This window comes from Corapipo altera, unplaced genomic scaffold (genome assembly GCF_003945725.1).
Source record: "Corapipo altera isolate COAL_440 unplaced genomic scaffold, ASM394572v1 22b, whole genome shotgun sequence".
In the NCBI taxonomy this organism is placed as follows: domain Eukaryota; kingdom Metazoa; phylum Chordata; class Aves; order Passeriformes; family Pipridae; genus Corapipo; species Corapipo altera.
This window is the reverse complement of record NW_020884876.1, coordinates 24,899,684-24,922,248: the sequence shown is the minus strand read 5'-3', so window position 1 is coordinate 24,922,248 and position 22,565 is coordinate 24,899,684. Positions and strand designations below refer to the sequence as shown.

At 37.2% G+C, this 22,565-nt stretch overlaps 2 protein-coding genes across 6 annotated transcripts in view; both read right to left on the bottom strand.

Moving 5' to 3' along the window:
- Window positions 1-1,528: 1,528 nt before the first annotated feature.
- On the bottom strand, window positions 1,529-13,214 carry BDH2 (3-hydroxybutyrate dehydrogenase 2). Of its 3 annotated transcripts, none has more exons than XM_027636333.1 (10): window positions 13,119-13,214; window positions 11,608-11,688; window positions 9,443-9,521; window positions 7,389-7,485; window positions 6,759-6,867; window positions 5,536-5,596; window positions 4,755-4,868; window positions 4,146-4,204; window positions 3,360-3,452; window positions 1,529-2,116 (listed from the first exon to the last, which is right to left on the bottom strand). In XM_027636333.1, exons 2-10 carry the CDS (start codon window positions 11,677-11,679, stop codon window positions 2,063-2,065), a joined length of 738 nt encoding a protein of 245 aa, XP_027492134.1. In that variant the 5' UTR covers window positions 11,680-11,688; window positions 13,119-13,214; the 3' UTR covers window positions 1,529-2,062. The 3 variants fall into 3 exon arrangements, with proteins under 3 accessions (XP_027492134.1, XP_027492136.1, XP_027492135.1); XM_027636335.1 differs by having other exon boundaries at window positions 13,149-13,171; XM_027636334.1 differs by lacking the exon at window positions 13,119-13,214 and adding an exon at window positions 12,097-12,246.
- A 1,828-nt stretch (window positions 13,215-15,042) lies between these two features.
- The window catches only part of CENPE (centromere protein E), a 34,936-nt gene continuing 27,413 nt past the window's right edge, over window positions 15,043-22,565 (bottom strand). For all 3 annotated transcript variants that reach the window (XM_027636325.1, XM_027636326.1, XM_027636327.1), the window contains 8 exons: window positions 21,735-21,944; window positions 20,426-20,647; window positions 19,597-19,800; window positions 18,900-19,012; window positions 18,326-18,423; window positions 17,605-17,764; window positions 16,870-17,132; window positions 15,043-15,978 (listed from right to left, as the gene is read on the bottom strand). In XM_027636325.1, coding sequence (XP_027492126.1) covers window positions 15,881-15,978; window positions 16,870-17,132; window positions 17,605-17,764; window positions 18,326-18,423; window positions 18,900-19,012; window positions 19,597-19,800; window positions 20,426-20,647; window positions 21,735-21,944 — 1,368 coding nt within the window. In that variant the 3' untranslated portion in view covers window positions 15,043-15,880. The remainder of the gene's footprint in view (window positions 15,979-16,869; window positions 17,133-17,604; window positions 17,765-18,325; window positions 18,424-18,899; window positions 19,013-19,596; window positions 19,801-20,425; window positions 20,648-21,734; window positions 21,945-22,565) is intronic.

Genomic DNA, 22,565 nt, shown 5'->3' with positions numbered 1-22,565 from the left:
TAGACATCTTCCATTATCTTTGAAATCAGGTAATTTATATTAATGCTTCAGCTAATATTGAAAAGCTTAAGCAATAATTTTATAAACACGGCAGTTGTTGTTACAGAAACACACACAAAATATTTTACCTTTTTTCCTGTGCTTTGATTACTGATGAATCATACTCAGAAGCATTTATTCTTTAATTCCTCCCTTAAATATATATGTATTTGATGTATATGATTATATATATGAAATTACATATATTCATGAACTAGATAAATGGAGCTGTGTGCAATTGTTAAAGGTAACCATCTTTATAGGCAGTAAGCCCATGTCATTCATGTTGGGTTTAAGTATGTTAGTGAAACAAATACTTTTGGAATTCAGGTTACTCATTGCCTTAGATCTCTGGGTCAGGATCTATGTTTTTTCATCAGAGTATAAGACTTTACAATAATAGGTTTCTGTTTCATGATCAAAGCTACCATATGCTACCACAACAAAAACATCAACACACACTCTTGTAGAAACAGTCCTTTTCAGAGAAACTTTGCCTTGTGTTTTCGTACAGACTGAATTGGCACTTTTGAATAAAGCATAGAGCACCAAAGCGTAGCACCTAGCACACAGATTTTACAGTATTTGTCCAATATTAGTGCATCATTTTGGGGAAGAATATATTGGCTCTGTCTAGAGTGGTAAAATCCACTCCTTTTGCTTTTGTGCCAGAAGTCAAGCATATTCATAAAGATCTGCCCATGTATTTAAGAATACTTCTCTCACATATCCCCCCATCCATGCCTGCTAAAGTGACATCCTCGCATAGAACTCTCTGTACATGAAAGCAGGAGAGAGGAGATACAGTAATGATACTTCCAAGACCTTTTTAGAAGTGACCTATACAATTAATGAAACAGTTCTGGTCTCTATTTCTCCTCTTTTGTACTAGTTAATGTACTTATTTTATAACTGACTGTATCATGACATGTCTCTGCGCTCAACACGCTCTAAGGTTTGGTCTTAACCATTAGAGCAGGCTCCTCTCCACCATTTCTGCTTCACGAAGACAGTGCCTATAGTGGTTACGTGCTTAAACAAAAAAACTCTCCCCAACTCCACAAAGAGGCCAATCCTCTTGCTTCTAATGGTAATCTGTTGCCCTGCCTTTTGCATTACTGCTTTTCCAGATTTCAGCAGCCTAATTTGCCCAAGATCTGGAAAATGGACATTGCAGTTTCACAAAACAGCTGTGCAAGTACACTGGCTCTTTGATGTGTTCATACACCACATATCTACATGTTTGACTATCTTGCAGCTCTGACTTTGGATCTGTAAGTGTTGTCAGGCTTGGAACATTCTTTTCAGCAATTCAGACTGTTTTTCTACAGCTATTAGAGTTCTAAAATATTTTGTTAACGATAGTACAAAGCAGAAAACTACTTACTTCATAACTTGCAAAGCAGTATGTGCTTTCAGCTACAGTTTGCAACTAGTATGTTTTCTTATTATAGAAACATCTGGTACCAGTAAAAAAGTGATTCAAACATTCAGATCTTCAAATTTATTATTATTTCCATTTTATTCTGTTTAAACCATACTTAGTTCAGGATCCATTTGGCTGATTTAATAGTTGTTGCTCCATTTTATCTGGATAGTCTGTCGATGCTAGTAGAAAATCTAAATGTGAATGTTTAATTTCCAGATACTTTGTAAGATGAGAATAAAGATAGTATTTGATTCCTCTCACTCAGATTTGCTTAAAACACAACTCAGACTTTGTACCTTGAATAATATTTTTGGCCCTTTGAAATCTTAAACATTAAACTGCCATTCTTTCATGTTTTTGGAACTGCCATAAACTGAAGCCCCATGAAGTACAATTTACTCCAGTGTTTCACTGTTTAAGGAAAAGTGAATCAGTAAGATCAATCTAGAAAGAGTAAAAATGCAGCAAATAGCAGTAAAAACGCAGCAAATTTGTTTGGAAAGATATCATGTGCGTGATCTAAACCTTTGCAAGAAACACTATCCTCACTTTTTGCCTTTCATGGTATAAGTTTCCATTTGCAGGGAGAGTCAATCACAAGCTCCATCCTCCATCGATGATTAGTTCATTGCCAGTCACATAGGCAGACTGAAATTACATAAAAAAGAACAATGATTGGAACTAATTTTTCATGGCTGTTAATTACAGGGAAACTCTACTTCTTTAAATTCAAAAATCTGCTTTCTTTTTGTACAAACACTATTTTTTTGTTTTACAAAAATGCCTGAATAAATAATAAAATATCTCAATATAAACTTTGAAATTGAAGCCTTTCAGTTAACTCAAGGGAGTATTACAAAAGTATTATTAGAGGCATTGAGATGAGAATGCATCCTGAATGTACAAATTCACATAAGCTAGACTTCAGATATCTTACCTATAGGAATAAATGCCTCACACTTTGTTGTTATTAGCTCTGTTCAGCTGAGCAGAATCTGACCAGGTCAGGCAATAATTATGAGGAGACCTAACTGAAAATTTAGATCATGCAGAGAGTGTGGTAAGCAACTGAGCTGTTGACATTCTTCTCTATGCCAGTAGTGAAGCATACTGAATTTACTGAAAAGCTAGAATTCTGTCTATACATGGTTGAAAACCCTGTAAGCAGATTGGAAAAAATTAGTAGTGTTAAAAAAAATACTAAAACCAAGATGCAATTGAGAGACATTACTGGTAGATAGCAACATTAGGACTGAATTAAATCCATTAAAGTATTTTGACATGCACATTAGGACTGCTGGACAAGTCCAGAGGAATCCAGTCCAGTTTTTGAGACGTAGTAAATCTATAGCAGATGGAATAACGTTGATGTGTGCTCATTAGTGTTGGTGGTATTTGCAGTGGTCATCAAGAGTTTGGTGTATAACAACCTCAGTGAGTCTATTGTTTTCCTTATGCTGAAAGGGCAGATTCACTCTGAGCATTAGCTACAATCTCCAGCAGTTCTACACAAATATTTTGCCCTTGAATAGCAAAGGTAGGTGATGACTACTAATTCTACCTCCTTAGAACATGATCTAGCCATGGTAAAAGCTTGGAAAAAGAAAAGCCCATTTGTCCTACCATTCAAGATGATCTGGGGTCAGTCAATTTGCTCAGATGACATGAAACCACCAGGCTATGGTACCTAACGCCTTGCAATCCCTGTCAACATTCAGAGTACTTTTTGTATTGCAGGTTGAACTCAGCAAAAGATGGTCACATTTTTTTACTTTTCTAATAATCCAGCTCAAAGACAATATAAATCATTCTGAAACAAATACTCTGTACTGTGGGGCAGCAAAATAGTGTGGGGATGCTCTGACGGGACATTCTGTTGTTCTATACTTACTTCATCAGAAGCCAGGTACACAAAGAGATGGGCCACTTCTTCAGCAGTAGCCATCCTACCAGTCTTCTGTCTGGCTAGAAAGTCTTTCAGTGCCTGGATATACAAGAGCATTTGGTATATCAAAAATAAAAAAGCAATTATTTTAATCTGTTGACATGTACAAGGCAATATTGAAAATAGTCCTCTAATCATAACTTTCTTTTTGTGCACCGAGTAGGGAACTTATGCTAGAAAAATATAAGATGAACAGAGATGTGAATTTTAGGTTGAAAAAAAAGTATCAGACTTTTAGACAGAACCTAAATCTCTGCTTCCAGAATAAAGGCAACATATATTCTTCTTCCTTTGGTGGTAGATATTCCAGGTGCTTCAAATGAGAGCTTACAGTTATCTAGTCAGTACAGTTAAGCATCCCAAATAATGTTGAAATGCATAGGACAGAATGCCCTTTCTAGCATGGTTTTGCACTAGTTTTTTGTGGCTGCCACACGCCACAGTAGAAAATGTCCTCTGCTTTTGCATTGGGTACTGTAATCAATAGTTACAATTGCTTCCAAGGATGACAGACTGTATTCACTAAGCAATAGTATCCTTTGGAGTCATTTCAAGACTGTGGAGTAGAAGCTGACCACATTATCAGAGGAGACACTACTGTTAAGTTATCCTCTGAAATCAGGGACATTCTTGAATATGAACAGAAGTGCCACTGTATATTAATATTTTATTTTTTTAAAGAGAGTTAAACATATGTGTGCACAGGATCAAGTTAATAAATTGCTTTCTCACCTGTTCTGGGTTAGGCCGGGCTTTGATTCTCTCCTGTAAAGATGGCGTGTCAACAGTTCCTAAGCAAAATTTTAAATTCGGTTTTAAAAATCAACTACATCAGCAATCATGACAAAAAAACTGCAGTTTATTTGTTCTATTTTTATGTCTTAATGCTTATATGTAACTTCATAATATAATTCAGGAAAAAGACTGCAGAGCTACCAATATAGCGTAGGATTTTAAATTTCAATAGAAGGCAAGAGTTTTGAGAATCAGATTCAATAGTTTTCTGATGGTTAAATATGGGCCAGACCATTTACTAGCCCTTGCCTGCTCCTGACTTCCTAGACTGTATCTTTGAAAACAAACATTCAAATACTGTGTAACACATATATAAAGTGCATATACTTGGTTAAATATATAAATTATATATTTATACATACAGACTAAATATACAGCTTAACCACAGAAGTAACAACTTTTCTGTATTAAATCTCAAATCTTTCCGGCACGTCCCGTTCTTTTAGACTGCTGGTAAATTTAGTTGCCACTGGCAAGTCTATTCTTTGTTAATAATGCCAAACTAAATCTGGTCTTCTAGTTACAGAATAATGTAAGAACACTTACCAGGACATATGCAGTTGCATCTGATGCCTTGTTCAATAAAATCAGCAGCCACAGACTTTGTTAGCCCAATAACTGCTGCCTTTGAAGTACTATATACACACCTGTTCACAACTCCTAACAGAAGGTCCGTGTTAAGGCAGCACAGAAAGATGGTTTAAAAAAAAAAAAAAAAAAGAAAGACAAGTTTGTTCAAGAGGCACCTGCTTTTGGACTCCAGAATTTCCTGGAGCACTTGTATCCTCTCCCTAAGGGCAGGCTAGCTAGAATGCTGACTGCCACAATTCTACTCAGGCATACACCAGAGGAAAGCACACAATCTTTCAATAGTATAAGTTTGGGGAGTAGTCTAGAAAAGGTAACAAAGCAACAAAGATTTAGCAGCAGCAGAAACCTATCTGTTAGTCACCACCAGGCTTCCTTGGGAAGCATAGCTACAGCACTTATGTAATTGTTATTTCTTCATTGTTTCTCTGAAGAACATATGCAGCAAGATATCACTGGAAGTAATTCCTTTTTAATTAATAAAAACTTGTAAAAAGGATGCTACAAAACATTGAAAAAGCTCAGAGATAAGGATCTTGGCATTTCTGCAATTTTCCATCTGTTTCCTTGCATGTATATGAGTTGATTTTTCTATTCTTTTTTTCTAAATGCATCCCTCCACAGGATTTAGAAAGAACTTTGAATTTAGAATGTCCTCTGAATTCAAAGTTGTGCAATGCATACTTTGTGTGCCCATCATTTTAAAGTTTTATGTAAGAAACTCTGGCAAGCTACTGACCTTTGATGCTGGATGCCACAGAAGACATATTTATAATATTCCCAGATTTCTGTTTAAGCATCTGCAAAAGAGTACTTATGTCATTCAAATACAAACTGTTTTGTTATCTGCAGGTTCAGTAAAATAGCCCACATCAACTCACAGAACAGCATTATGTGCAAATGATACTTTGGGTAACAAAGCTTAACTGGCATTGACTGAAGCAGTAAAGCAGAGCCTGAAGTTCTCACTGGAATTCTCTTAAGTAATGTCAGGATTGGAGACTATGCCAGGAAAGGACTTTTTCCTAGATAGCCACCTCTGAATCATGGCCCTCTTGTCACCACAGTATGTTACCCCACACAGACATCTGCTCATGCCATCTACCAATGCAGCAATTCACTGATTCCATTCAAACCCTTTTTGTTTTGGAGAAGATTAAAACAGTATTCTCGCACCTTTGAATTGTAGCTAAATTTCTTTAAGTTGTAACCTTTTCTAGGCATCCTAAAACCTGATATGCATGAAATTGTTAGAAAAAAACGAAACCTAGTTTGAAAATTAAGTTCAGCTAAGAAAAAAAACAAACACCACCAACCAAACAAAAAGGACTGGAACAATACTGAAAAAAAGTAGTTATCATCCAGTCATGGTCACACCTTCCACATCTGGCCTTTGCATTTACAGGAATACAAACACCTTATTCAGTCTACAGGATTTTGTAGACCCAAACCCAGTTATTATGTAAAAAAAAAAGTGTCCTCAAACTGTTAGATTCATCAAATTGTTGTTCTGCTATAAGCAGCATGTTATCATCAGTGTCACTGAATTGCTTCACAAGATAGTTTCCAGAGTTCCATAAAATTAATGTTAATATACATTATTTATAAATATTTTGTAGCAGTGGTATTGTGCAGTTGTGTGCACAATATGGTAGTATAATATGGTAGCACTGTATTGCAGTGGCTCCCCACTGCTCAGCATTTGAAGGATTTTAGTTACAGATTACATAGGGCAAACCCCTGAATTAATCTTCTCTACCAGATCCTTTAGATAAATTGTCTACTTAAAAGATTATACAATGCAGAGAATGCTTTACAGTAGGATCACTGTAACCTAAGGGCTTCCCTGTCCAAAGCTGCATCCTTGCATTTTTATCTCAAATCCCATGTCGCCAGAGTGGCTAACTTAGACTTCTCACACTTTAAACGTAGTGCAGCAGAGACAAGGCAATCAAGCCTTACCTTTGGAAGGAATGTCTTGATCATTAAATACATGCTGCGAACATTGAGGTTCATTGTGAAGTTCCAGTCTCGCTCCTCACAGTCCAGAATGGTTCCATGATGAACAAACCTACAATAAGTCCATGAAGTAGATTACTGTCTCTAGTTTACATTTCTATGGCTTTTTATGCATGTTTCTCCATCACTATTTTGCAGTAGTTAACTCTTTCAACCTTGAAAAGGAGAGACAAGAGGTCTTTAAAAGAATGCAAGTAACTGTGTTTCTTGTGATGAGTATCAAGGACACGAGGCAGACTCAATATGTGCAATGAAATACTTGGCAATAGAAAAAAAATAAGTAGAGCACTAGCAGACCATCAACTTTGCTCACTGTTGTGCCAAGAGGGCCAAAGTCATCAGTATAGGGCGCCCACAGAGTGGGGAAAATGTAAGTTCAAGAGCCATTCTGTCTTGTCTTGGGTAACGTGGCTGCACACAAAAGTTCAGTTTTGATGAAAACACATTAAAGTTTGTATTAAAGTTACAAAATCCATTAAATTGAAAGAAATAAAATGCATTGAAATAACAGAAAGTACTTCTGGAGGACAGGGAAAACTGGAAAAAGAGTATTATCAAAGAGAGGCTGATTACCCTGCAATGTTACAGAGGACGTCAATCTTTTCAAGCTCCTTGGCCAGATTTTCTATCTGCTCCCTTTTGGTAACATCCAAAACCCGTATTTGAATGCCTAGAAAAAAGTGTATTTGCTTCAATGCACTTGACTAAGGATCAGCAGATGATTTTTCTGAAGTGCTAAGAATTGCACTTACAATTCAATTCAGTGAGAACTACACTTGATCATCAAGTTAGTGCAATGATTAAACTGAGACAGCAATGGACAGCATGTCATGCTATTTAAAATTTCAGGAGAGAATTAAGAAGATCAACTGTTTTGATTGCCATACAGCATCTCACAAGCAGATGAGGTAGCATAATTTACCATAAAAGCATTCCTAATAAATTTGAATTCCACTATATTTCCAAATGGTAGAATTACAGAACCTATATAATCATAATGAGCTTCCATGGTCAGTGGCATAGGATAATAATTATTTGAAACTAGTTACACATGTCACATACGCTCACAATCACATTACATGCCATCTTCCCATGTGCAGTTGACGATATTATGAATGAACTTTATATAATTCAATTAATGAGGAAAAATGATTTCACATAAATCATTATTTTAAAATCATGAGGGCAGTCACACTGGAACAAGGGCCTACAGAGGTTTATGAGGAAATTCCATCCTTGGAGACATTCAGGACTTGATTCAACACAGCCCTGAGCTCTAACCAGAGCCCCTTTGAGCAGCAAATGGGACTACATGGCCTCCAGAAGTCTCATTCAACCTACGTGATTCTATAAAATACTGTAAAGTTGTCTGTAAAGCATCTGAGTGTCATCTAAATTAAGGGCGAATTTGATTTGAAATGGATAAAAACCTGTTTCTTTTGAAGCCAAACTGACAAGTCCATGAACACACTTTATATGCGTTAAATGATGTAGACATTTTTGAAGAGATTTGTGTATAATGATGCAATCAGACTACAGGCTGGTTATTAACATCACACTGGAATTACCTCTCTCGGATAAAATTTGAAGACCACAACATGCCAAGTCTTGATGAATTATGGATTGACTAATCATGTGTCTAAAGGATGGAAATGGCTCTGAGTATAAGGAAAATTACTTCTTTCTTTGTGAACATACTAGCAGAGGGAGAAAATGTAACACTTTTCCAAACACCCTGAGAAAGAACCTGGAAAGCCCTAAAGTTCCCAAAGAATTACAATGGGATTGCTTATGGTTAGTTCTAGTCAGTAGAGATGGATGTCCACACTAAAAGCTGTACTGGGGAAAAGAGGTTTTGTGTATTTTACTGTCACCCTGTAATAAGAATTCATTAAATCTACTTTCTTCTGTCAAATTAAGTTGGAAGCATTTTTATTTGTAAAATATATTCAAGTCTTATTTTTTATTTCATTATGGAAAAAATATTTTTTAATGTAATATCCCACTTTTGTCACTTATGATTAGAAATACAGCTATGCAAAACCGGCTCTTGAAGCACGTTCCCGTGGTATCAGTAGGAAAGCAACCTTCAGACCTGAACATTTGTACAAACAGAATAGGTGTATCTACTATTGGTAGAGTGAGCTTCTGAAGACATACTAATTCTACAAGACGGCAAGGAATGCATTAAAAGGATAGCTAAGTATGGAAAATGGAAATGCAAGGCACTAAATCTACCTTCTTGTATAGCTGGATGTTCTAGTGATCAGAGAAAAGCATTCCATGCCTTCCAGAGCAATGCACTTGACAATCAGCCTAGTGATGCCAAAAGGTAACTGAAATGGGTGCCATTCTGGGAAACAAATATTAACTTCTGTGACACAAGAAACTCAAAGTTATTCCATATGCCTGGAATAATAGTCTGTCTGATAGGCTGATGTTGCAAAATTTTACATGCTAAATCTCTGCCGTTTCACACCACAGAATAAAGCAATGCCAACATGTAAAGAATTAGTTTGGATATTTTCCATTTTTTTTCTGGCCTTTTGAAGTTTTCCTGTCCTCAAATTACATTTCAGACAGCCTACAACAAAACTTGGAAGAGCTGAATTAATGCCTACACTTACCTGGATATTTCTCCAGTTCTTTCAGCTTGGACTCATTGATGTCTGTAGCAATGACTTTGGCTCCTTCTTTAGCAAAGGCCTGAAGAATACAGGAAAAGCAGTTTATATTTAGAATTCAAGATCTTATCAGAAATAAAATCTGTTTTCTTTTCAGGTCCTTTTTGGCTTAAAAGTTGGCCAAAGGCAACTGATCTTACACTTTTCATGATGGGCACAAGAAGTCAGGGAGTACTGGACATGAATTACTACATATCCTGCCGACAACTGAGTAACTATGCGTGATATAAGACAGAATTAAGATCTTTTCTCCTTATAGTAAGGAATCCATAAATAAAGTGTAAGAACAGTAACCAGACTAAGACAACTGATATTATTTTTGCCCTTATTAGCTGCACTAGTAAGCACATTATGAACGTAGGGCTAGAATTGTCTGTATTGTTGGATTTAAATGAAGTTATGGGATTTGACAGTTAAAAGGCAGAAGCCGTAAAAAGGGAATGGTAGGATTTAAACTTTAACAAAATCTTTTGCATCCAAATCATTGGAATGTATGGCCAGTCTTCGCGAACGAAGATTTGGAAAGGACTCTACCCACATTTGCTACAAGCGCGCTGGTGACTAAAGAGGCCAATGTGAGATAGACAAGTCCGGTTGCAAAAGGCACAGCAGAAAGACTCCTTGTCGGCAAGACACAATTCTTTCTGCGTTGTCTTTTCTCTTCGAGAGTGATCCTGCATGCATTCTCAAAGGAAGCAGCAGCATTATGGATAGTGTGTCTCCAGACCTCCCGACTGGAGGCCAGAGTAGACCAGTGGTGAAGATCAATGTGGCCAATGCTGAGATGTTGTTTCAGGGAGTCCTTGTATCTTCTCTTCGGGGCTCCTCTCTTGCGGCAGCCGGTGGCAAGTTCACCATAAAGCAGGATCTTAGGGAGGCGGTGGTCCTTCATCCTTGAGATGTGTCCTGCCCATCGCAGCTGTGTTCTTAGCAACATGGCCTCAATACTTGTGACAGCTGCTTGTTCAAGAACAGATGTATTGGTCACATAATCTGACCAGTTGATGTTTAGGATTGAACGAAGGCAGCGTTGATAGAAGCGTTCTAGGAAACGCAGGTGGTGGCGGTAGATGACCCATGATTCGGATTCATATAAAAGAGTAGACAGCACTATGGCTCTGTAAACGCTGATCTTTGTACTATTCTTCAGGTGTTTATTTTGCCAAACTCTTTTATGGAGTCTTCCAAAAGCTCTATATGCCTTTGCTAACCTGTTGTCTATCTCTCTGTGAATCTTACCGTCTGAGGAGATGAGGTTACCTAGGTAATTAAACTGCTGGACTGATTTGAGCTCTGATTCACCAGTGGTGATATGGGGAAGTCTTCCTGAGATGCAGGCTGATAGAAAACTTCTGTCTTCTTTAAGCTGACTTCCAGCCCAAAAAGCTCAGCAACCTCAGCAAAGCAGGATGTTAAACGCCGCAGAGCTACTTCTGCATGGACGACGAGGGCATCGTTGTCAGCGTAAAGCAGCTCACCGCCGGTGGGGATTGTGCCCTCGTAGGAGAGGAGAGGAAGAACTTCAGAGTGCAAGAGGTTTGCCAGTCCAATTTGGGGGAGAGGACGGGTGTCAGACGGACCATGGGGGTCCCCGGACCAGTGGGAGGGCAGGCAGGGCAGTCCTGTATGGAGTGTCATGGGTGAGCAGTGCGAGGGAAGATCTCTGGTAACACAGTGGGGTAGCAGAAAAGTAGGGAGTGAAAGGCTTGCCCTAACCATTTTAGTGGGGAAGAAGCCTGTGTGCCCCTATGCGGTTGCGAGCTATGCTGGCGATGGTACATGCCTTCAGCAGGGTCTCCCATGCCAGACAGGTCAAAACCAAAGTACCAACCATATATTGTTAAAAAAGCAGTTGCAGCTGTTCTCAAATCTTGCTCTTATCCTTATTTAGCATCTCCACTCAGAGTTGAGATTTTCAGAAATTCAAACAGCACCAAGCCTGCATGATACAGTATAGTGAATACATTATTCCCCAATTTTTTCAGTGCATAGTTCTAGCTTCATCTACGGTTTATTAATTCAAGAATAGGTTTGGTGCAGGTGTTTTTAGACAAGCTAGCATTAGAGACCTTGCTTAGGTGCAGGAGAACAAACATTTTCCAACTCACTATAGCAGCTGCTCGCCCGATGCCCTGTGCTGCCGCAGACAGCAGGATGATCTTCCCATCCAGCCGACCCATGGCGCCCACCTGTGCAGACAGGAGATGTCACAGAAACTTTAACAAAAACATGAACCAACACCAAACCCTGGGAATCAGATGCAAGTACATTCCAAAAACTAGATGTGATCCAGAGTGTACCTCTGCCATCACAATTGTCCTTTTTGGCTGCAGCATGACTCTCAGGGTTCTGAGGGGCACGACTGCCTCAACCTTCTTTTTTTTTCCTCATTTTTTTAAAAATTAATTATATATAAGGACCTCAAAGAAAAACAAACCCAAAAGGCATTTGATCTCAGGAGTTAGGCTTCATTATAACAATAGCTTGTAATCTAGTGTTTACTGCCCATTGTGTACTTAGAAAGTAGGTCTTCCTCCTGTTTCTCTCAAACTACAAACACTTCAACTTCCTATACTGCAATAAATTCCACACAATACCCTAGTCTTGGTATCTGCTCTGAATTGTCTTCAGAGTCTTTCAGCACAGCAGATTCCCAGCTCCAACGAAGCAGGAAGGTGGGAGGGGAATGAAGCTGTCTCGTTTCCCCTCTCTGGTGTTGCTTATTCTCAGGGAACCACAGAGCATGCCTGGGGCAAGTGGCAGGGAACTTTTAGGAGCTTCTGCCTTAGTCATTGTGTAGCAGCCAAAAGGCAAAATACAGCTCTATTCTGCCACAGTGCACACATTCATATGCTACGTTAGATTTAAAGAAATAAAGCATGCAAAGTTGCAGACAAACAAGTGAAAGCAAGTGTCATCACCTCACTTCTGTGGATTTTTTTGTTATTTAAGGAGAAAATGACTTAGTAGGATGTTTCAAAGAACTGCCTAAAAAGTAAGGTCACTCAGTCAGAGTGCAGTATTTGGAGTTTGTTAACTGGGTTCCCCATAAGTAAAATTTTCTGCAGTTTTATAATCCTCTGAGCAAACTTTGTCTATGTAGCTATGAATGTAGAAAGGTGTCGTAAGATTATACACATGAAAATATACACGTGAAACCAACACACCAAGTTCTTCTCTGGGAAGTTAAGATAAAGGTACCTTAATCTTCCTTATGTTAACAGCCAATGCTATATTCTACAGAAGCTCAAATCCATGCTGTGACTCAGATTACCAAATCAAATTTAGTGTTCTACGTCTTAAATCAGATTATAAATTTCTCTTATTTGCATCAGAGAGACATTGTTTTGTCAGATGTTTTTCCTGACAAAAGTTGGAGCAAAACTGTTTTCCTGAAGGTTACAGGTTCAACAAATCAGACTTCTGAAACAATGTAACTGAAAAATTATTTTCTTTACAAAAGCCACCTCATCAGTTCAATTACTTCCCCAAATCACCGTAACACATTGGAAGCAAAATGCACTATAAATACATTTTTCAATACAGCAATCAGGTTTTACCAACATTAGTCACAGACTCTATGAAGCACTTACAAATAAGCAGTAATATAGTCACTCGCGAAGAGATCTAAACCAGCTCCGTTACTGACCTTTGTACAAAAGGAAGTTCTACAAGTTTTTTACTGTGCTTGTGGGTATTTGTGTTTCCTACACGAACGTAATTTCCTGTTGAAACACTGAGATACTGCCATCTAGTGAAACCTAATTTAAAAGAGCAGTTTTTCTCCTGCAAAGGAAAGGACAGAAAAGGATTGCCAGCATTAGCTTTCTCTTTCCCCTAAGGAATTCAAGAGGTCAACAGGATTCCCACAAAAAAAGGCCACAAACCTGTTTTTCCAAGCAATCTCTCTTTAGCAATATAAGCTATCAAATTCCAAACTAGAACAATGAAAATATTAATCGTGCCAACTATTGTTAAACTGGTGATTTACCAACTTTTCTTTGGTATCTAGTGGTTTAACTTACATTTGTTGAAGCAGAGTTAATATCATCAGACTGAAAAATTCTAGGACAAAGTAATTTGGTGAGAAGCTCACACCAGACATAAAGCTACCCTGATAATATTAAGAAATTTGGTGTCCTGCCTAACCTTTAGTTAGTTTGTCCTCAGAAAAGCCCCTTCTGTGGATAAAGTGGGACACACACATACACGAAAGTTCAGTTTATCCTGTCTTTCTGCTAAACTATGATAGCTTTCTAGGGCTTTCTAAATCAGCTCCCCAGTAAATAAAATCTTTAATGACTGTTTTCTAAAAGCATTTATCCTTCTGCCCCTAAGGTTTTGCCTCTGAATGCAGACACAGACCTGTTGCAATAAGCTTCTGCTTTTTTTTTTTGCTCCATCACCAGAAAAATCTCCAAATCTGGAAATGTTCCAAACAAGCAGTAATTAACAAAAAAAAAAACCCTGGAAATTGCATATGAAAGAGGTAGTTCTCATATATATACACACCTTTTTCCCTTCTGGAAGAAAAAAAGACAGTTTAATTCATTTATTAGAACACCAAAACGCTGGTACCCGAAGGAAATCTTTCAATCATAGTGGAAAATAAAAAAAAACCCAAACCAACCAAAACACAAAACCCCAACCCAACCCAAAAAATCCTCCAACCAACCCCTAAACAAAAAACCTGCAACAAATACATCAGCACTTTGCATTTGTCCCTGTAAGAAAATAAATTGCTCTTGCCTGCCTATGGCTGTGGTCAGAAAGAAGACATTTCAGTTCTGAACTCCATAATGGTATTTAGAATCTGTGTATTTTTGGCTAGTAATATTTTCAAATGCTTCCCAAAACATGTTACAGGTCAGAGCTTGAGAGATAAATGCTTGCAATTTCTTAGTAGTTACCACAGTTGGCAGTTTTCAGCTACTCTAGGCAAATAGATAGTTGGTTCTTTATTACAGATCTCTGAAGTACCTCCATTAGGTAAATAATCCCTGTGTGACTCTTCCAATTCCAGTAACTGCTGAACGCCCAGGAACATATCAACGTAGCCATTTGCTTATCACTTTGGGTGACCCAAAATGGAATACTTATGAGACTGAGCATCACTGAGAGCTTTATGCCTTTAAAATAAGGATGATGTTTTTGATGCAGTTATCTTTCTCAGATACGACTTTCTTATCTCATAATAGTGGTTTCATTTTTAATGGAGTTGATCCAAGGCTTTGAATGCCAAATTCCTATTTAGTTGGCAGTAGAGGGTGTAGGGGCAGGAAAGGGAGAAGGATCTATGTTTTAGACTTCAACCATTTCCTGACAGAGAAAGACTCAGAAAGAATTAAACAAAACTCCAGTGACAGACTTGTGCAATAGTAAGTTTCTGCACAAGTAATTGCTGCAAAAAATTATAAAGAACAGAGACAAGAAGCATAATAATGATGGAAGTGATGAGATTAGTATAAAAAATAGCCTTTAGACACTGAATATTGTAATCAACATCCTTGGATCATACCACAAGTGAAGTGAACAACAGAAAAAATTTTAAATACTTAACACATGAAAGTTTATTGTCAAACTTTCTTATATAAAACATACATAAAAACATTCTCACAACACAGATACGTAGGCTAGTAAGAGAGTCCATCTTGCCCGAATGATCTGGTCTACATTTAATTCACAAGAGTAGCAGAAGAGCATTATGTCCATTGCTTACTATTGAAAAAAAAACCTCCAATACATAACTTCAAACAGATATATTGAAAGATGGTCCAAAATTCAAAGTTACTCTGGGTATCATAATTGGCTGAGCTGCAGAAACATTCTAAGGAGTTTAAGAGGAACCCTGATTGTGTGCTCTATAAACAGAAAATTAGTAACTTCAGTTGCAGATTGTAGTGAAAATGCAGTTTCTGGGGACTTAGAGAAAGCATGGTATAAAAACCACATGCTGAGAAACAAAAAGAATATTTCTTTCCAAGTCAACAGCAGTCAGAAGATACAAATATCAACCGTCCAGAAGAGGGCTGTTTTAGGAATGACAGAATGAAAAGTTTAAGACTGAGAACTTTCACAGTAGGTTAGTTTATGATCCATTTCCATTTTTTTCTTCAATATAGTATCTTTTCTTTCTTTGCCATCAAAACCCCCCAGAACATCAAAACACCAAAGTAGAACATCATCAGATAAGCAGGTTGTGGACATCATGACTACTTTTCCATTTTTGACCTCAAATTCCAGTTTCTCAATCGTGGGAAGTAGCAACTCCAAGACAGCAAGGATGGAAGAGGCTGATGGCTTTTAACCAGAAGCAATTATCTTTTGTATATGCAGATTCTGGCTGTAGCCACCGCAAAGGCAGCTTCCAATACAGCACCTTTACTGGGTGCTACAATCAGGGGCCTTATCTTTGTCCGAAGTCCCAAACAAGTGCTTAAGATGTTCTTCTGTGGACTGTGTGGCCGCAGGACATGTATCTGTACAGAAGACAAGAATATTAAAGCCTTTCTCAATTAGGCAAGCTGTAGGAATACAGTGATTTAATCTTGACTAGTGTTTTGTATGTCAACTATCAAAGCTTGCCCCTGAGTAGCTTTGTGTTGTGAGGAACTCTGTACTATTCCCAAGTTGGCCATCACAAAAACAGCAATGAGTCATGTTCTCTCTGAGAGTCTCCTAGTGGTACCTCAAAAGCGGGTTAACTCTTCAACATGTCTGCTGGGGCCTTCTGTAAGTTGGGGGAAGCAAGTGTAATGATGAGGGCAGTAGCATTAATACACTAGCAGAGACCACTAGGAGACTAGGAGGTGACTTCCCCAGAAGTCACCAGGCCAGATATAAGAAATCAGGAGTGGAGCTAAGGAACTGAAGTCACCATCAAAACTGCTATTACTGCAGCTGGAGCCAGGCAGTGTGGCAGATGCAACACCAAAGACTAAAGCCTACCATCTTGAAAAAAAGTCAAGCAGCCATTAACTTTCAGTAATTTTACCAGAAGTCTGTGATTAACCAATATAAAGTTAAAAAGCAAAACATTTTAGAGAATCATTATCTAAAAATGATATTTTGCTGATTCACTTTTAAAAATCAGTCATCAACACTTTCACTGCAGAAAAGAAAGAAGTTTGTATAATGTTCAGGAGGTGAATGATTCATTTAAATATTTCTCTTAAGTAGAGCATATATAGCCTCACAGCTCACATGGTCAGCTTTTCAACAGTCAGCTGACTAACCATTCAGGAAAACTGTGTTATCATGCAAGTTTCAGGTCTGAATATATAAGTACAGAGCATTTACCCTCAACTCAGACTATCCCTTACATTTTTCCTCTCCAAATCTTTACAGGACAACACCGCTATGTTACATACCTGTTAGCATACCAAAGCTGGAATTATCAAAGAAATTTGTTGGACAACTCAGTGGCAGAGGTTTTGATAGGTCCTGAGTCACAATCTCCTGAGAAATAGGTTCCTTGGAGGGCGAAAGCATTTGTTCTTTGAAGAAATATGAGACTGTCTTTTTTGGAGACTGTGGTATTGTCTCTCGAGTATTTTCTCTTAAGGATCGTTCTCTCCATTTTAGTGCTCTTTCTTTCCATTTCCTGAGTTCCTCTTTCAGCTGACGCTCATTACTGTAAAGAAAAAACCCCCAGCATTTAATTAAGAATAAAAAAACCAAAACACAGTTCCTTTAAGGAAAAATTCCGGAACACCAGACAGTTCCTATATTTTCAGATGACAGACTACAGACATGGCAGTGCAACAGTTGTGTATCTTTCAGAGGAATTTTTTTTTTATTTTTTTAAGCTAAAATTCCTCCCAGCATACAATTCAAGTATATCTTCCAGCATTTAAGAGATTCTTATGAAAATAAGCAATTTGAAGTTCCAAAGCCATTTATGGCTTTATAAGCCATAAATCCATAAATCCATATAAAGCCATAAATCACTGGCTTTAAGTAAAAATTTATGAAGTGAAAAAATCTAGCAAATTTCAAATTAATGATTAGTTACTTCTATAGGTGTCCCAGAAAGAAACACTAATGACATGCATGGTTAAATACAACAAATGTTTTGACATTTTGCCGGTCAGCTTTACACTTACCTTAGTAGAAGGTCATTTTGTTTCTTCAGGTGCAAGTTTTCTTTCTGTATCTTAGCTTGCTCAGATTTTAGCACGAGTATTTGTGTGCTCTGCACAATACCACTGCCACCACCACAAGTAAGGGGTATTTGGGATTGCTGAGAAGCTGCTTCTTTCAGCACTAGAAAAACAATTTTATAGAGATGTGTGTGCATTGTTTGGACAGGGCTTAAAACCAACTCAATATACTTTTTAGCCTATTCATTCTTGTGGTCTTATATGTAAAACCTCCCTAGGTTACAAGTGCTATTACAACAGCTATTCTTTTTTCTACACAAACACACCTCCCAATATTCCCACTGCCACGGAGATACTAAGAAACATAAGATTCTTCACTGGGTCATTTAGAATTAAAATAGTTTGTTTCAGGTGTGTCATAACTATGACTAGAACTAGTTATCTGTATGTGCAGTCAGTCAAGGAAAAAATGGCAATGTGAGCTACGACCACAGCAGCTTGTCTCTCCACAAGTGCAAATGTGGCCAGAGAAGTAAACACAGCAACTGCTGTCATCTAATGTAGTGTATCTGGAGCTAATGTAGTCTGCTTTCCATCTCATCTTTCAATGCACCCAATTCTCCTCATAGCCTTTGAGATACAAGGCCTGCAACTCAATCTCATCTTTAACCATATAACCTTAAAACGTAATGTTGAGAGTCCCTTCTATTTATCTTGAATTTACCAGTAACATCTTGGTCTTGGTGTGCTCTTCTAAGTTCTTCTTTTAGCCTTGTTAACTCTTGTTCTCGGTGTTCTGACAGAGCTTTATAATTAGCAAGTCTGTGAGGCAGGAACGGAGGAAAAAAACCCAAAACAGAAAACCTCAGTTTAATAGTTATTACAGTTGCAGAAGGGCTAGTTTGAATTCCAATGAGCTATCAAATACAAGAAATACATAAACCTGGTTGTCAGTTAGACTGTAGGTAAAGTGCACAAATCCAAAAGTTGGACTAATTATTCTCTGCGTATCCCCTCTCTCTAGTGAATTAGAGAAAGCTTTCAATTACTGCTTTCCCCTTGCCTTCTTTTGTCAGAACAGTTATTTCATTTATGGTTGAACATGGTTGGTTGAGAAATTTTGGTGGGTGTATAGGGAAGGAGTTGTGTAAGCAACCTAAGGTGCATATAGATTTTACCTTCTCTGGAATCTAGACAAAACCTGTGACAGCTAAAGCTTAATGTTTACTTCTGTATTATGTGGGAAAACAGAAAAGTAGAAGCTAAGAACGTAGTAGCAACATAAAATTTGAACTTACTTCATTTCAAAAAGGTTGGATTGTTTCATTCTTTCCATATCACATTTTACCAATTGTGTTTTGAGATGATCAATTTCTTCTTTGTACAACTCAGAACCTTTATCTAATTTTGCCTGAAATTAAAATATTTAGTACAAAGAAAGGCTTGTTACTTAACAATGGAATTAAGGGTTGTTTACCTTGTATCTTTACTATGATCTGCTAGATTTTGCAGGACAAGAATGGGAGCAGGAAGTTATTTTCACTAAGGTGGCCCACATTACCAACTAGCACTATAGCAGCAGCTGGTATCCTACTCTCATGTATTACATGCAATCATATTTTAGCAAGTTTTGCTGACTTCTGCACAGGTGTAAGTCTGGGAATTTTGGACTAGCATGCAAATGTATTACATTGAAAAAGCAGATCAGGTTTCAGTTTAAAAGTTTTAAATTTTTTTAGAACATTTCACAAATGCATTACAGATAAATTTACCTTCTAATATTATAATATGGGTTGTAAATTTCGCCTCTGAAGGTTGCGCTGGTAGAATATGAAACTGCATGCTAAATATGCAAGTAGAGTGTTTTACTCCAGGAATGCCATACAGAACAATATGTTAACTTTAGAGCACTATGTTTCATCTACAGCTGTTCTCAAGCATGCTTTTTGTCCTTCTTCAGAGGAAAATGAGAATAGTAAAGTATTTTGCTCATACCTGAAGACTCTGATTCTCTGTTAAGGCAGTCCTGAGGCACTTATCCATCTCATTCAGTTTGGCTTGCAGTTGGGTGAGCTCACTTGTCTCTGTTTTTATACTTATCTGTGCTTGTAACTTGTTTATTCTGTCATCTTTCTCTTTGACATTTTCTCCTACTTCATTTATTACATTTTCCAACTTCTGAATTTTTACTTCCATAGCCTATTGAGAAATACCAATCAGTTATGAGTAGTTATGTCAAGAGACAGTAGCTGTAACAGCACAGTCATATTCTTAGCAAAACCAAAAAACCCAAAATACAAAAAAAATCCAACACTACAGGCTCAATGGCAACTCTTTGTGTCTAGATCGTTATTTTGTGTCCCCTTTTAACAGTCTGGAACACTCGAGTCTAAGAAAAGAAAAAAAGGTTTTGAAGAAGAGTAACTGTGACAAAAAAGCTAGGAAAGAGAAAATGAGTCCTCAATTCCTATGATTAGAGAGAACTTTTCTCCAGCTTTGCGTTTGACATAGTGAATACCATATACTTACAGGAAGCATCCAGAGTATCACACTACTAAAATCAGTACTTCAAAACCAAATGAAAACATTTCATATGAATTTCTAAACTGACATCTATTTTTGTACAGAAATCAGGTAATTAAAACACATTATAGGCAAGAGCTCAAACTTGAAAATAAAAAAGCTACTAAAATGTACACTCTGGGCTAACGTATTGTGGTGGCACAGATTTATAGTTGCCAATCAATCTTTATTTTCAGTTTGGAGTACTCTCACTTAGAAAGCAAGCATCAAAGAAGTTTTCCTTAGAAACAAGCATTGGTACCTTTACATCTTGTTCTGCAGCCTTTAATTTATTATGAAGTCTATAGTTTTCTTCTTTTAACATGAGACTGGCAGAGCTATCAGGGGCCAGTTTTTCTTTTAGAGTGTTTAGATCCTGAAGCAACTTTTCATTTTTCTCTTTTCTCTGCTTCAATTCAACATCAGCATTTTTACTGTCATTGGAGGTTCTGGCATCCAGTTCTGAAGAAAGCTGAAGGAGCATCTGCAGTAGCGTCATAGAGATAAAATTTTAAATAATTTCTGAATCAGCCAGAAATAAGACAAGTAAAATAACAGGAAGTATCTTGGCCTGTATTAATTTCACATTCTTGTTTCAGTGTCCCATTTGAAAATGCTTGCTATCAGAAATGTAATCAGTAACATTTATAAGAACGGCTTCGTTTCCAAAAGAGAAGATGATAGTACATTGCAGGATTACCAGGGTTTCTGTGTTAACTCAAGCACTATTACAGAAACAAAGGAATATATTAGAATGACTTCTTGAATACCAGTAACAGAAAGAAACACAACTATTCAGAATTTTTTGCTAGAACATAGTCACTGACTAAAGAAAGTTAAACCGTTTTAGAGAAAAAATACACATTGGGCTATTCTAGAAACCCATATATTTAATACGTCAGACAAAGAAAAACTTCACACTTGTCAGGAAATAACAAATATACAAGATTTTTGTTTGTTTGTTAAAAGCTTTGACCCACAAGCTTTTTTACAAAAAGCTTGCCAACACTGGGAAATCCTGATGAAGTCAAGACTGGCTATTGATTCTACAGAAGAAACTTTTTAAAATAGGTTAAACTTAAAATTTAATCAGGAAGATGAAATCTCATGAAATCCACTCATGATGCACTTAACCCTGAAAAATGCTGTCTTATTTTCCAAAGAGGGCAAGAAGTAAGAAGAAAGAAAAAAGAAAGGAAGGCTGCACTGTCTCTAGAACAACTTGACTTTTTGAAATTAGAAAAGTGTAATATGAATTACAACTGAGTTTTAAAAATGGCTAAAGTAGTTTTGATGAAGTTTGGCAAGCAAAGCTATATAACGATTTTGAACCTACAGTTTCCAGAATTCAGATTAAGACGACCAGAAAGCAAGTTTCCAAGTTTGGATGCATGAGAAAATCTCTAAGATGTAAGAGTACTTAGAAGATTTTTATAATAAAGTAAGAGTATAGTAAGTGCTGATAATAAATGAATAATCATTCAAGATTTTGTGTTTTGTTTTCAATCAGATTAGGCATTTACAGACTACTTATACCAAATACATTTCTGATTCTATAACATTAATTTTACCTTTACTTTAGGAGTCCAGAAGTTAATGACTTGCAAAAGTCTTTCAGTATCTTTCTTTAACTCTTCTTCCAGTTCCTCTGCATTACAGTGAGTTCCTGAACAAGCTTCCCAGAACTGTACTGTTTCTTTTCTAGCACTTTCTTGCTGCTGTAACTCTGCCTCTATACAGAGAAGTTCACTTTCCATTTCTGATACATCTTTGAGAATGCTCTTAAAAAAGGGAATTAAAATTTAAATATCACTTTGATAACCATATGTCTAAATATACATTCTGTCCTCTTAGCAGGAAGTCTGTTTTAGCATCTATTTATCATATAAAAGGAGTTTTGCTATACATTACACCCTACTGGGAAAATGAGAAGACAGTCTGCATTGCTGGGGCAGGTGGGAAGGAGAAAAAGTAAAAGTTGATTTCATTGTTTTAGAAGTCATCTTGGTACTAGGCAGTACGTATTTTACAGAGCAAATAAGTAAATAACATTCCCACTATTTTCTAACCTATTAATTTTATTTTCAGCCACTTTACAAAATGGAATCTTCACATTATAGAATTAGTAGCATAAAAAAAAATACTAACACAATTCCTTCTTCTTCTATAAGTGAAGTCTTAACAGATCATAGAATCATAGAATCAGCCGGGTTGGAAGGGACCTCCGAGATCATCGAGTCCAACCCTTGATCCACTACTGCTGCGGTTACTAGGCCATGGCACTCAGTGCCACATCCAGTCTCTTTCTAAAAATCTCCAGGGACGGAGAATCCACTGCTTCCCTGGGCAGCCCATTCCAATGTATGACCACCCTCCCTGTAAAGAAATTCTTTCTGATATCT